The sequence below is a fragment of the Pseudopipra pipra genome, chromosome 3 (genome assembly GCF_036250125.1).
Source record: "Pseudopipra pipra isolate bDixPip1 chromosome 3, bDixPip1.hap1, whole genome shotgun sequence".
Lineage (NCBI taxonomy): Eukaryota > Metazoa > Chordata > Aves > Passeriformes > Pipridae > Pseudopipra > Pseudopipra pipra.
In genome coordinates this window covers 27,288,759-27,303,739 of record NC_087551.1, presented here as the reverse complement: position 1 = coordinate 27,303,739, position 14,981 = coordinate 27,288,759, and the positions used below count along the sequence as shown (strand labels likewise).

General features: G+C 36.5%; 1 protein-coding gene across 4 annotated transcripts in view; it reads left to right on the top strand.

Moving 5' to 3' along the window:
• SRBD1 (S1 RNA binding domain 1) overlaps window positions 1-14,981 on the top strand; it is a 123,944-nt gene that overhangs the window by 57,358 nt on the left and 51,605 nt on the right. For all 4 annotated transcript variants that reach the window (XM_064648397.1, XM_064648401.1, XM_064648399.1 and 1 more), the window contains one exon: window positions 2,780-2,871. In XM_064648397.1, coding sequence (XP_064504467.1) covers window positions 2,780-2,871 — 92 coding nt within the window. The remainder of the gene's footprint in view (window positions 1-2,779; window positions 2,872-14,981) is intronic.

Below are 14,981 nucleotides of genomic sequence, written 5' to 3'. Positions count from 1 at the left end.
CGTCTCCTTTCTAGTCAAAAAATAAAATCCAGAACAACTGCAGAGAATCCCCAAACCTGTTTTGCTTGTAATCTTAGTATTTTGACCAAGCTAAATGTTTTAGCGTTGTATGTGCCAGTGTCACATTAGTAACCACCTCACTGTAGGTAAAAACAAGCTAAATCAAACCATATGACAGCCAGTAATAGTTCTGTAAAAGTTTGCATTTGACTATGGTTGAATGACTCAGAGGATGGTTTCTTTGGAGTTTGTGGCCTTATGCATTTAATCTGGGTAACAAATTTATTTAATATCTGGGTTTTACTGTCTTGGGTGCAGCAGTTATGGGGTTCTGCCTGAGTGAAAATTCTTCATCCCCTTTTCCATGTCTGCCACACCGAATACTTCATAGAATAACTGCGTGCATCTACAAAACCATCTCAGTCAGTGTGGTTGTCAGGTATCCAGTGTATGCTGCTTCTGAAAGTGCTACTTAGATCTTGTTCTCTTGCTTGAAATAATTCTTTTACTTGTCTTCCCCCCTTCTCCTTGCCCCAGTGTGTAAATGTTTTTGCTCTTGAAAGGAAATGTGCTTTTTTCTGTCTCCCATCCTGAGTTTTAATTGCATTTATTCATTTTAGCAAGTTTGTGTGCTACCTACCTTAAAATTTGGCACCATTCACATATTGCCATAGAATGACAGTATTATTGTAATCCTTCTGCTTCTAAAAATTGGCAGTGTAGAATTAATGAGAATCAATAAAATGTCAAATGTGTTAAAATTCCCATGCAGGTCACATTGTTTCTTTCACTGCACAAAATACTGGGAAGGGATCAAGAAATAAGCTGTATGCAGTAGCACAGTTTATAGCACAGCGCTGTAAAAATGTGTGCAAAACGCTGTTTGTTTTTTTTTTTTTTTAATCTAAGTGTATTATCAATGTATTAAATCTAGAAATTGCGTGAGAGGTAACTTTTGCGATCTGGTTGAATACAAAGATTGAAGAGCAATTAGTGAAAAGCTGTTAGAAGTGTGTGCTAACATGTGTGGTTTTTTAGAAGCAATATCCAAAAAGAAAGAGCTTGCCAGATGCTGCCTTTATAAGGTGCGAACAGGTTAAGAAATATGTTCTGCTCCATTGTTCTTTAAATTACCCGTTCATCAGAAAAATCAGTTTTATTAGATTTCTGTCAACATCTTTGTTAGGTTTTTGTGATATGATCTTATTTCTGAACTCTGTGATGGGGATGTTTTATGAATGTCATTTATGGTGAAGGAATGCTCATAAGACTGAATCGTTTTAAAAGATCATGTAAATAGTTTCATTTTCACTTGCCCTGTTCAGCTGGTCTGAGGATTTTTTTACTCTGTTAAACTAGTTGTCTGAATGAGTCTGGAGTTACACCAATACTACAGAGAACAGGATTTTATTCTCTGTATTTATTGAGAGATCCAGTCTGTCTGTAATATTGAAATGCTCTTTTGAGTAACTTTAAGATCTGTCTCAGCACAGCACTCCACCGAATTCCAGTTTTGATTAGGGAAGGGGGAAATCTGCACAAACAGCAGTAAGAAAGTCTTACCTTTTGTATCTGCATTTTACATTGTTTACTGTTACCATGCTCAAAACATTGAATGGGAATGTATTTTACCTCTGAGTTGTTCTCCAGCTTTTTCTAAAGGGAGTGGCTTCTGAGTATCAATTTCTTTATTTAAAAATTCAACCTACTAAATGTTCTTAAAAGGAAAATTTATAGTCCAATTTTAAAACAATATAAAGCAAAGTTAGGGTTTTTACTGAAAGGTCTATTTCTTAAGGATGATGGTTTCTCTCCTTATGGCAAAGATCAGGTTATTCTAAAAGGGGAATAGTAAAAGTAAAAATAGTTCTGACACTGATGGTATTAACTTCCAGTGCATTAGCTGTATGATGCTGTAATTATCAACCTGAAATTCAAGTTCTACTGAAGTTATTCAAGGAAATATACTGTTGATTCAGTGGTGTCAGAATTTCACAGCTGAAAATAACTTACACTGTGAATACTGGATTGCTGTTTTCTCTCTAGTGGAACTAGAGCGCTCGAGGGTTTTTTAATTATGTGCTGTGATTTGAATTGGTGAGTTTATCATCATTACTGAGTGAATTTGAGGTGTGTGGTAGATACATGAACTGTAGCTTAAGTTACTGAAGACACGCAGTCTGTGTTTCTCTTTGGGGATGGCAGTGAGAGCGGGGAGAAGACGGTACGAAATGCCGCTGAGAAGCGAGCTGCAGTTCTGTGGCTCAGTCTGCATCAAGTTGGGGTTTTTTGAGTGTTTTAGGCAGCTGGCTTGAGACAATGTATGTGCATGCTCGTGACTTGGATTCATGTAATTGTTTAATGTTAGACTTTAGAATGTAGGTGTTTTTAATGGAATTATCAGGTAGACTTGTTTTTGTTTATGAAAGCTGATTTGCCTGTTTACTTCTGGTAACCCTTGTTTCTTGTGTTCATTTTCTCTTCTGTAAAGATTGATACAGGGGCTGATATTATGCACAATGTGTATTTATAATAAGGCCAGAATTGAAAAAGAATAAATGTTGCAGGTCAGGGAGGGGTATTTTGACTTAAATGGAGATCTTTTCCTTTGTACTGTCTTATTTTTGTAAGTATTCAGTTGATTCAAGATATTTTTAAAACATAAGGTGAGGCTTTAAAAAAAAAACCCAACAAATATTCACTTAGGTCACTTAAAAAGTCTTTCAGTTGCATTGTTCAGTTGTGTGGTGTTTTGATTATTTGCCACTTTATTTTTCAGCATTGTCAGCGAAGCGGGAGCGTCTATCTACAGCGTCAGTCCAGAAGCATCCAAGGAAATGCCAGACCTAGACCCTAACCTAAGAAGTGCGGGTATGAAGAGTATTTCATTTTATCACCTTTCAACATGGAGCTCAAGTCTCAGTTCTCAGACTGTATTGTTTATGATATTAAGTATAATAATAGTCAAAAGTAGAAAAGGTTTTGGTTGTTTTGTTTCTAAACTTTAATTCTTCTGTATTTCACATTTGAAGTCCTAGGTGTGCAAATTAATGACATCATCTTCTTCTAATACCTGTAATGTAAAGAACCTTGTGGATGTATTACTTCAATAGCCTGGCACAGGAGAATTTATAGCAATTAATATAAACGATGATTTGCATAAACTTTCATAGCTGCACATGTCCATGCCCACAAGAACTAGACCTTTCCTCTCTTTTCTTGTCCCCTATGTGCACACAAATGTCTCTAGAAATAATTAAACCATTCAAGGGCTAGGAAAAAATGTAGGAATAGAACAGATAATTTAAAGGTGCGCATCCGTTGTGATCACTGAAGTCTTCATGTAGCTGAATATAGTCCTCAAGAAATACTGTTTAGTTTAAGTTTTTAAAAAATTATTTACTTCAGCATGAATGTCACTGAGGTATAATACAGCTCAAGTTCTTAGAAATGTGCAAGTGTGGCCACTATTATAATTTTCAGTGTTTGGTTAAACAGTAGTCTTTAATGATCAAATTCCTGGCAGCTTTGTCAGTGTCCAAATTCTACTCATAGATTTGGTTTATTAGGAGACAGCTGTAAGGGTAGGTTTGAGGTTACTTTTGGATTACTTCATTTATGTATTTTTGTGTGTCTTTTTGTATTTGTTTTTACCTACCTTGGGTTTTTTTATTCTTGGTTTTTCTGCAATTTGTTGTCATTCTCAATCAAATATAGCATATTGGAAAACACAGCAACGCTCATATATAAGTCTTTTCCAGTAAAAATTATAATATTCTTAATTTTAATGTTATTCTGACAGGTTACTGGCCTGGAAATCCTTTGGAGGGTGTAGAAGTAGATTAGCAGAAAACAATTCTGTAGTTATGTGGTATTCAGAAGTAAAACTTTCTAGAATTCCCCATGTTCCCCTTTCCTTTTATTTCCACAAAGGGGAAAAAGTGTTAACTCAATGTTTCAAGTGAATGTTTTTACAGGAGTATTCTTGAAATGTTTATATCATTTGCAAGAAAGGCCTCTAGCTTCTTTTTGCTTGACTCTTTTTTCCTGACTGCAAACAGGCTCCATTGTGATTATTTCTTCTCTGGGCCACAGAGGTTTTGAATGTGTCATGGTATGGCCAGAGCAAATATTAGGCATGTGATGTTTCTGTGTGTTTGTGACAGATGGCACTAGCTTTCCCTTGGGCCAAAGTTTTTTATGTTGCTGATTTATTAAATGTGGGTTTAGAGTTGATGGAAATGAACAAAATAACACCGAAAAGAAAGAAATCTAATTTTTAACGTTATGCTTTTCCAGATATACATGATTTTCCTTTTTTTCTGAAGTTATTTTTCACTGTTTCAGACACTTTTATTTTGTGTTGTGCATCAAGTACAGTAAATGAAACTAAAATTTTTAATACATGACCAATTTTAGTGTTAATTACCTAGAGTTCATAATTTCTCTACTGTTACTAGGATTTGCTTCAGGCATAACCTAAGTGCTGTTGCATCTGGTTTGAAAAGCATCAGCAATTTTAACATGCCGTAGCGGTCCCACAGAATGGATATAAACTGAAAAAGAGTAGGGTAGAAAGTGAAAAATAATTGCTTAGTTCCATAGATGTTGGCTGGTATGGAACTGACAGCTAGAACTATGTTTATTACACTTGAATCTTTCTAGAACTTATAGATTTTCTTCCCAATGTCTTCTGGTGTCAAATTATAATTAGTTGTGCTAAAGCTGTGGATATTTTCTTAAAGTTCAATGTAAAAATGTGACATAACATTAAAGGAAAGCATTAACTGATGTTTGAGGGGTTTTTGCAAACTTTTTTCTTGACTGGCTTTTACTTTTCAAGTTTTGATTTTCCTTTAATTTGCAGCAAACAGAAAAGTGACATTGTGTCAAAGCCGACTTGCTTTTTATTTTAATTGTTGTGTTACATCATGTCAGATTCTGTGCTTACATGATAGCATTTAGTACATTAAGGGAAGCTGACAGCTGCATGATGAAGTGTGACATTTATAGTTAAAATAAAAGGTACAGCTGACGTGAGATATCTGTGATCTTAACGCTGTTTGCCACTTTAACATTTTACTCAACACAAACTTTATAGAAGGGTTTGGGTTTGTTTTGATTTACACAGGTAGGCCTATGATTGTTCGTTGGGTACATAAATGTGAAATATTAAATAATGCACATTATGTGTCATATTTGCAGTGGTGCTTAGTAACTATTTGTAGTACGTTTTCACTGCATACAGAGAAATAGAAGACATCAATCATGATAAAAAAATTAGCTTATTAATTTCTCCTTGGCTGAATGTTCTATATAGGGAAAAACCAACAACCTTCAGCATTTCTTGGGCGTGCTAATTGAAGGTATTAGTTAATCCAAGAACTCAACTGGTTATTATTTTTTCTTCCCTTTGAACTGTCTTTGAAGGTCATGGATGATGTGAGTTAGTAATAAATTGAGAAAAATCTCATTTTAAACTAATGATGTATATATAAACTATAGTGGAAAGTCTTTATAGTCATCCATACAGCACTTTTAGCCAAAATTGCACTTGCTTGAAAAAAAAAAAAGAAAAAAATTACTCTTTTCTTAAACAATTTGCTGTTATCTACAGTGCAGTGAATAAAATAGGGTCTTTCCAACTTTAGAATTATCCTGAATATTTCATGAAAGTGCAGAAGCTTCTGTTCTGCTACTCCAATTCCTATAAAATGTCATGGAGTGGGACTCGGCTAAGTAGATAGTAAAGAACTTGATGAAACCTAGTTACTTGTGTTTGAGTAGAGTGAGAAGGTATATATCCGCTTCTGACAGTCATTGGAGGATTAATGAGCAGCACAGCTATTTCTCAGCCTCACAGAATTAGGAGATAAGAGGCTTATAGGCCAGAGCAATAAAAGGATTTCCTCCTTGATAGGCTGAGGAAGTTCAGCTGCAGCAGATTAGGAGGGCTCTGCCTAGAGAGCAAGCCATTGGAGTTCAGTAATGGGGGTTTGGATGAACCTGTGATAGGGTTGCAGTCTGACAGAGAAGGGAATGCAAGGTTTCCATGATTCTCCTTCCCAGAAGCTGTGCCTACAGATAGACTTAAGATTTGGGGTGGAAGTTTTTAGGGTAGAGTGGACACCATAAATAGAGTACTTTGCAAGCTGGAAATGTTGCTCGCCTTTGTGAAACTTATTAATATATGTGCCCTGTCAAGGCTTTGTGAGTGCCTGCTCTGAGGTTGTAATGAGGTAATAGTAATGGAGGGAGCTGCAAGGCTGGCTGGATGACTGCAGTTCTGTTTCTGCCCTGGCATGTGTGCTCTGGCCACCTTCTTGAAGAAATAGTTAAATGTTTAATTTGGTGGAGTTTTTATAAAGCCAAATTTCTATTTATTTGGCTGTCCTGTTCATTTGTTGGGGCCCTTTTTTTTCCTTAATTTATTTTCTTAGCTACTGTCAGTACAACACTTCATGTTTAACCTTTGGTTAGTTTTTATTCAGGGCAGCTTCAAGTAAGAGTTATGCACTTGAACTTGTCTGTAAGATCATCTGGGTTACTTTGGGTCTCTCTGATTGAGACTTGCTTGTGCCTTTTTTTCAATACAAGACCTGAATGCAAGTTTCCATTTGAAGCAGTTGTAACAGTTCGCTAGGTATGGTACTTTGCCTTGCAAATTTACCAGTAATTTGCTTGCCATTAGTTATCTTTCATTATCAGAGCACATGAGATGACTGTCTTGATGTGGTATTCTTTGTATAAGAAAAAAAGCTAAACTCAGTGGTGACAAGCATTCCTCCCTCAAATAAATGGACTCCATGACAATCAGAGCTGACCTTTTCTGGTTGCTGTCACTGGGCCTGTGAACTCTGGAATGAAATGATTTTACAAAGGTTGATATCTTCTTTGCTTTACCTCCATCCTGTCCTGTTTAGTTTTGCCTTAGGGTTTATTTTGTTATGCAGAGCCTGTATTCCTCACAAAAATAAGGTTTATGAGATGAGAAATAAAGGAAGGGAGTGCAGGTGTCATCACACAGACACTGCCAGGTGTCTTTGTTTTATTTCTCTCAGTGCTTCTCCACTTCTCTACTTGCTGGTTGCAAATGCTTGTTGTCTTGATCAAGTTTGAATAGACAAAATGGAAAGGCCGCGGAGGGACAGGTGAATTATATAGACAGTGTAAGGATCTATGAGTAGTGTTGAAGGAGTGGCACACAGAAATATGAAATTTATGTACTTTCTGGATGCCTGGAAACTTGACAAGGTATGATCAGCTAGTGAAGGTTTTGTTGTCCTTACTATGAGGAAGATGCTCCAGTTGTTTGGCTTGTGCTCACAAGAGATTTTTTTCTTCTGCCTCCTCTCTACCTCTTGAAGTGGATAGCCTAATGAAATAAATGTTTCTTAATGATTAAGAATCAGAGGAAACTGATGAATTCTGGTGAAATAGTGGCCTGATGGTAGAGAACTGCTATGAGGCAGTAGTCACGCTAGGATTTTACTCTGGTTTTGATATACACTTAGTTATATTAAATGAGAAATGTCTTAATATAATTAAATTAATGAATTATCTTTCCTTTTGAGGTGAATGCTCTAACAAATTAGCAATCTTTTCTTTCTTTCACTATTTAAAAAGCAAAATAGAAGCTGGAACAAGAGCAACGTACTTGGGCTTGTCTAATGCAACATCTCCAAAAAATGCTCATTTTCCTCTTGACCATGAAGGACTAGGGTCCTCTGTCAAGACCACATAGCTGTGTCGCCCAGTTAGGAAAGCAACAAATGTAGATAAAATATTTCCCCAGAGCTACTTTTTTGTAAAAATTTGAAAAACTATCAGGGCAAGCGTGTGTCTTGTGTTGCATGCACAGGTATAATCCGGTGTGGAAACTGTGTTTCTTCTAAGGGATGTTTTCTGAGGATAAAGAAGAATCTGAGAGAACCAAAGGTCACGCAGCACATCTTGCCTTAGCATTGTCAAATCCCATCTGCTTGTCTCCTCTCCACAGGGCAGACCACATTGCATTATTGTACGCTCAAAGTTCAGCACACCACTTGCACTTTTCTTTGCAAAAGAAAGCCTTGTAGGCTTTGAGGGCTTGTTAGAACTTTGAGACTGTTATGCTACAGGGTTTTATTCCCTGGGGTCCTGTTAGAGACATAGAGTTCAGAGCTGTCATACTGGCCAGCAAGTAGAAGGTAGAGATTGGAAAAAATGTAATTTCTTTTGACTTTATCTTAAGGAAAGTAAAACAATTTGATGATTAGATGTGTGGGACATAGTGCCTGGATGTCTACTTGAGCTAATTTCTTCATCTTCTTAAAAGAGCACTGCTCCCCCTTGGCTACTGAGGAGAGAAGGTCATTTTTCAAAAACTTTATTGGTTTATTTAGTCTTCTGGTTAAACCGTTTGCACTGCTGTCTAAGTGGAAGCTTTCTTCTACAGCTAGTTGTAGAGGATTGGTGAAAGTTCCACGAGCTTTCAGAAAGGAAAGGAAGCACTGACTTCTTATGCATTAAAAGACTTTGTCAGCCCAATGTTTAGATGAGTTGTGTGCATTTACAGCAGTACAAAATGAAATCGTATATCATCTTGCATCTATTTTATTCTGTAGCATTTAAAAACAAGTTAAATTATACTGTTTGAAGTAGAACATAGAGAGTCACACTGTGATAATGAACATGCAGTGGTTAGAAGCAAAAGGGATGGTGAACAATAGTGATATGTTAAAGATAAAGCCTATTAATGATAGTACTATTAAGAAACTAAAATAATAGTAATGGCAATAATTCTTAATTAATAATAGTAATATAAATAATTAGTAATAGAAACAAGAGGGTCTTGTTACTTCTCTCTGCATGGGACCCAGTTCCTGCTGAAGAGAAGCAGCTTATTTCAAGGTGTGTGGACTAGCCTCTGCAATTTAAACAGAAGTTATAGGAACTCTGTGGATAATTTCAAAAACCAGTCTCTAACTGCAGATAGTCTGGAAATGACTGAGCCTCCTGCACTTGTACATGGACATGTGTGCCTGCTTCAGGACATTGAGAAAGAGAAAAATGGGCTCGAATTGCCCCAAACCAGTGGCATAATGCTGAATGGGTTGTTAGACGAGTGTTAGAGATGTTTGTAGTCTGTATTTTCTTGTTCTAGACGAGAATCTAATGTCTTCTAATCTGTGGAAACTCAGGGTATGTGGGAGAGGTGGTATATAATTGTTAACATGCTGCTTATCAGCGCTGTATTTCCTCTGAAGCTGTACAGCACAGTAGTGGCCTGGAATTGTTTGATCTGTAGTCTGATCTATAGTTGGATCTGTAATCTGCAAGCTTTACTTTCTCTAGTAAAGCCAGTTTCCCTTAGCATAAAAGAGCTATGAAAACCATTTACTTCCCTTCCTCTGGATGTAACTCTGTGCATGTGTTGTGTCTGTGTATTTTCCTTTGAAGGCTTTGTTACTTCTTTGAAGTATGGAGCTAGAGGAGCAACGAGTACTAGGATGCTCTTCAAGGAGTTTTGGTCTCCTTTTAATATTGTAGTATGATGTGTTACTCGCCAAAGCTGCTTTTCTTACTGTAGGCATAGGGAAGGATATTCTGGTCAGTTATAAAAGGTTAATAATTGTTGTTGGTACAGATGATTAGCTCTTGTAAGATTAGAACTTCAAGTAATTTTTTACTTTTGGTAGTAACAACAATCAATGGCACGGTGATGCAGTTAGTATGAGCAGTGTAAGTGTGAAAAGGATATTGATGGTATCTACCTTTTGAGCTGAGCAGGTGGGAAAAGACTTTTTTTGAGTTTATACCATCTTGTAAGTCTAACTCATTTCTGTGACAGAAAAATCACATCATGCTTCAATTAAATGATTATCTGTCTCCCATCTCATATTGGATAAAAATTGATACTATTCTGTGATACAGAAATTACTAATACTCGAAAAAAGTGATTTTGAGAGTGTTTCTAAGAAAAAATACTGACTTTAAAAAGCTGCATTGTAATATTCACTTGTCAAGTTTTTCTCTTTAAACGTATTTCTAACTTTCTCTGTTGTATTCAACCCATCTCTTTTAAAGATTTTCATAGTAAATAAGTAAAATGTTGTCATTCATTATTTCATTAATCTTAGGCAAGTAACAGATTATCAGTTTTATGGAGTTAAAAGTAAACTAAAATGTAACCTTTTTAAAACAAAAACCTGCTCACTTGCCAAAGAAGAGCTTTCGATGAAATGCAGCTGTTGAGCAGTTGCTTAAAATAAATTGCATACTTTAAACCTACCAAGAAGATATATGAGGATTCAAAACTGTGTCACAAATCCTGACCTACTGAGAAAGAATGCTTAATGAAAAGACTACTGTACGTTTCACTGTATCCTTTGCAAGGAGGGTGAAACTCAGGTCAACAGGATAGAAAGCTTCCAGGACTCAGGAAACCTGAACAATCGATCACTGAGTAAACATTATTGCAGATACTTATGGAGAGTAATTGATCTTGAACACAATAATAGGCTTTATAAAGGGATTTGAATAAGTTGTAATGTTTCCATATCTACTCTGGTATGATATATTGACAGTAATTACATATGCATTTGTGAGTTAGTCTCTAAGATTACCTTAATAGATTATTTTTTTATTTCACTGACAGTGAAGTTTCAACCCAGACTTTTAAGGTGCAAAAGTTAATTTAAAATAGGAGGAGGGTGAGTTACTTGGATGTTATAATAGCATGTCTCAGCAAGAATGAAATACTGTGGTTTTATAAAAAAAATACGGAATTATCTCATTTATGACAAAATTGAAGTTGAACTAATCATAGCTTAATGGCTTGTGATTGCCACGTATTTATTTGTAAAACAATCTACTGCCTTCGCATCTGGAAGCTTCATATTGTTTCAAAGCACAAAACAAATGCTCCCACTCATGAGGTAGCTAAGCTGTCACAGTTATTGACTGGGATGCATTTTTATCCTTATGTGAAGATGTGTTTAAAAGAAGGAATGCCATCATCTTGGGCTTTTGGCCAAAAATGTTTTTCTGCCTACACTGGCAAGCAACATTTTAATGCCACTGTAACTGAAAGAAATTGCATTTTTTCATTCTACCCATAAGCATTCCTCATTTTCAGTCCTTCCTTATCTAAGCCATTGAGTTCTTACATAGAGCAATGCAAAAAGAGAAAACATTTCAATATGCAATTTTCTGAACACAGGAGTTGGCAGCCTGCCCCCAAATTGGGCACAATACTTGAAACCATAATAAATTTTATACAGTTGACAAGATTTCCAGCTGCCCTTGCACCCTAAATAGTGTGCATGTCTGATTTGGGTCTTAGTGATTGCTTTAGACCTGTTCCATTACTGAAGCAAGGCAGATAGCCTAAGAAGTTAGCACTAATTCTGGATTTTTTTAGGGCTGGCAGCTGATGTGGCCCTTATATAGACACCATCTAGAGAAACAGTTGGAAGGCTGCTGTATTGTTTTTTCCCCTCACTGTTGAGAGTGGACAGTTTTTATCATCTTTAGTCTGAAAAGGTTTAGCCTGAAAGCTATTATCAGTATTCCTGAGTGAAAACTCTCCTTTTTAATTCCTGTGAAAAATGATATCACTTGCTGTAGAAAGTATTAGAGGAACAAAGTTGTGTGACATGTATGTGTAAGGAAAATAGTCTTAATTTTACATTTGTCAATTTGAAATTAAGAGAGATTTGATATTTTTAAAACAGGAGTAGCCAGATCATTAGGTGTGTTTGCAAGCTCATGAGGGCATATCTGCTCATTAGGCATTAGGAAACCAAACATTTTAATGTAATTCCTTACTTTCTGTGAAGATCAGACACTGAGATTGACGTGAATTGTGCAAGCAACTCTTATGGATGCTTTTTGCTCACCACACTGGCATCTTCATTGGAGACGTACAAGCATGCTTTGCTGTCTGGTGGGTTTGTCTTGTCAAATAACTGAAGTGTGGAGTGAATCAAGACTTTCAAGCAGTTAAATTGCTTTTCTTACAAAATGCCAGAAGATGCCCTCATGACAAGACAGGATTACAGTAAATATGATTTCTGTAACCTTCTTTATTTCTCATTGCATTTGGATGCGAAGTTCATCTACACTGAAGTTGGAGGATGAGGTAGACCATCCTGTCTCCCCCAGCTGTTAAAATTTTACATTAATTAACTGTAGGGAAGCACAGTATGTTATAATGATTCCAAGTATTGCAGTAATATTTTCTTCTTAATTCACAACTCAAAGCTTTAAGTTCCTCAAGTGTGCAATTATTTCTAATAGCGGGTCATGTCATCCTGATCTTAATACCTTGTTTAATATTGAACAGAATTTTTTTCACATTTTACTTAGATTAGCATATTTTTAAGAGTGGCATCTCAAGCTTTTCATGTTTGGCCATGTGGATAACTTTTGAGAAATCTGATTTTCTAGTTTTACCCTGCATGCCATCATATCATTTATTTTGTATTTGCTTGAGCAAAAGTAAAGAATACCTTAATATCTGCAGAAGTGAGAATGCATTACCTGTTTCATTGTTAGTCTTCTGAAAATGCATGGTTTCTAATAATTTCTGAAATTTACTTTAAGGATAAAAACAAGTAGTTTTAGGCAATACCCATATTAGTGTAAAGTAGTTCAATATGAAAATCAAATTCCATAGTCTTGATTTAGTTTTTAAGGGGAAAATGTCAGACCATCAGGTTTTACTGTCTCTGCTCCATAGGAGTAGACCTTGCACTCCTGCAGAGCCCTCGTGATTTCAGTGATACTCTGCTTGTATTTTGGAAGTCCAGGCACATGGATCAAATGGCCAGAGTGGAGCCTCATTCCCCCTAAACAGACCCAGGTATTGCAGTGTGCAGCTACTCTAGCAAAGAATGAGAGGATTTGCCTGTACAAGAGGCAGTAGATGCTAATCTTGACTGAGTTTCTGCTTAGAGAGAATGTGGACAATTCTTGCGTTTCTCCTACTGTGCACTCTTTGATTTATTAATTTGAAAAGTTCTGGAGTAAAATCGCGGCTTTAGTGGGAATTACGCAGGTCAGCTATCCTGCTGGTATTGGCCATAGGAGCTGCATCCCTTAAATAGTATAACTGACTGTTAGCTGATATTGCTTAGATATTGTAACTATTAGGCTTGATCCAGGAAACCACTTAAATGTCTGTGTAACTTTATGCGTGTGAATAGTTTTGCTAGTTCCGGTGGGAATACCGACATGCATCTGTGCTGAAGTGCTTTGCTGGATCCGGTCCTACGCCTCCACTGGAAGCCTCCTAGGGATATGACAGCATTGTCAACCAAGCTATTATGACAAAAAGAGTCTAAATTTTATTTTTTAATTGAAGGTTCCCAAGAGAAGTTTATGCTTGGAAAATTCCTTTATCAACCTATCGATGTAGTTGTCTATTTTTAAAAGATATAATGAAAGGAGATATGGACAGTGAGAGGTATTTGGTCTCAGCTTATCTGAAATATAACTTTGAAATGTGTTTTGCAATTAGGTAGAACTAAAAGAAAATTCTCTAAAACGTCATATAACTATCAAGCAAGCTAAGTTTAAGGAGGGTTGCTGAAGGACAAGTATAGTACCTATACATAGGCATCGATGCATTCAGAAGAAATATATAGTTGTGTTTCCTTCTTTGGAAGGAAACAATCAACACTGCTCTAATTGGTGCTTTGTTTCGCTTTTGTTTGTTAGGTGGTGGGTGATAGGTACCACTAGTATTTCAAAGTAATTAATATGAATTATTGTTATAGAGAAGCGTTTATGCACTAAGCTATACTTGCGTAAGTGATAACTGCTGTACTTACACTGGTTAATCTTTCGTGGTTGGTTTTTTTTTTCTCCTTACAAGAAGGCATATATGGTTGTCTTTGAATTTAGAACTTCTCAATCAGAGAAGCAGGCATATCAGATGTCACCAGCACAGTGCTTTCTGACCCTAGCTAGCAAACTGCCTTTGTCAGCAAGTTAAAATGGATAATAAAGGATATGAAAAGTCTTGCATGACCGAGCAGTGAACTTCATGATAACTGTGCATTTAGCAGTGCAGTTCTTTAAAAATGAAATCTCTAGTGCAGCATTTAATTGCTAAACTTTGCAAATGTGGTTTGAGGAGCCTGCATAGCCAATAAATGCTAGCTCTGGCTACTATTTTGGCTTTAAGTGTCAATGTTTAGTCAGGTTCTTTTCTGAAATGCTGTGTAATCTAACACCCTGCAGTAGTGATGGTCGCAATTTAAATTAGGGCTGCAAAGATGGTTAAGGGTCTGGGGCACCTTTTATACAAGGAGAAACCAAGGGAACTGGGACTGCACAACCTGGAGAACAGGAGGCTCAGGGCAATCTTACAAATAGCTATAAACACCTGATGGGAGGGAATGAAGAAGAGAGAAGTAGACTCTTCTCAGAAGGCCAGCTGTTAGGACAAAAGGTAGTGGGCACAATTGGAACACAGCAAATTCAATCTGAACATGAGAAAACGCCTACTGTCAGGGTGGCCAAACACTGGAATGGATTGACCAGACAGGTTGTGGAGTCTACACCCAACTGGATGTGATCTGGAGCAACCTGCTGTAGCTGACCCTGTTTCAGCAGGGGTGTTAGACTAGACAGCGTGTGTTCTCTAGAGGTGTCCAACTTAAACACTTCTGTGATTCAGTAAAGTGCCTTAGATGTATTTATAAACACATACATATATATATTATTTTACCTATATACAATATACAATATATAATATACTATAATTATAAGCATGTTCATGTTTTTATATATGTGTAAAATCAGCTATTGACCCCTGGAGATACTTGCAGTTTTCTTATTTAAACAATGTGCGTTTGACCAAACTACTGTGCCCATACTTTTTTACTTCTAACTCCTGTTCTTCCTCTAACCCTTTCTTGATTTGCTTAAAAATGTATTTAAATGTAAAATAAATTTTAGGAAGTGTGTCTTGAAGTTACTAATGCCCTATG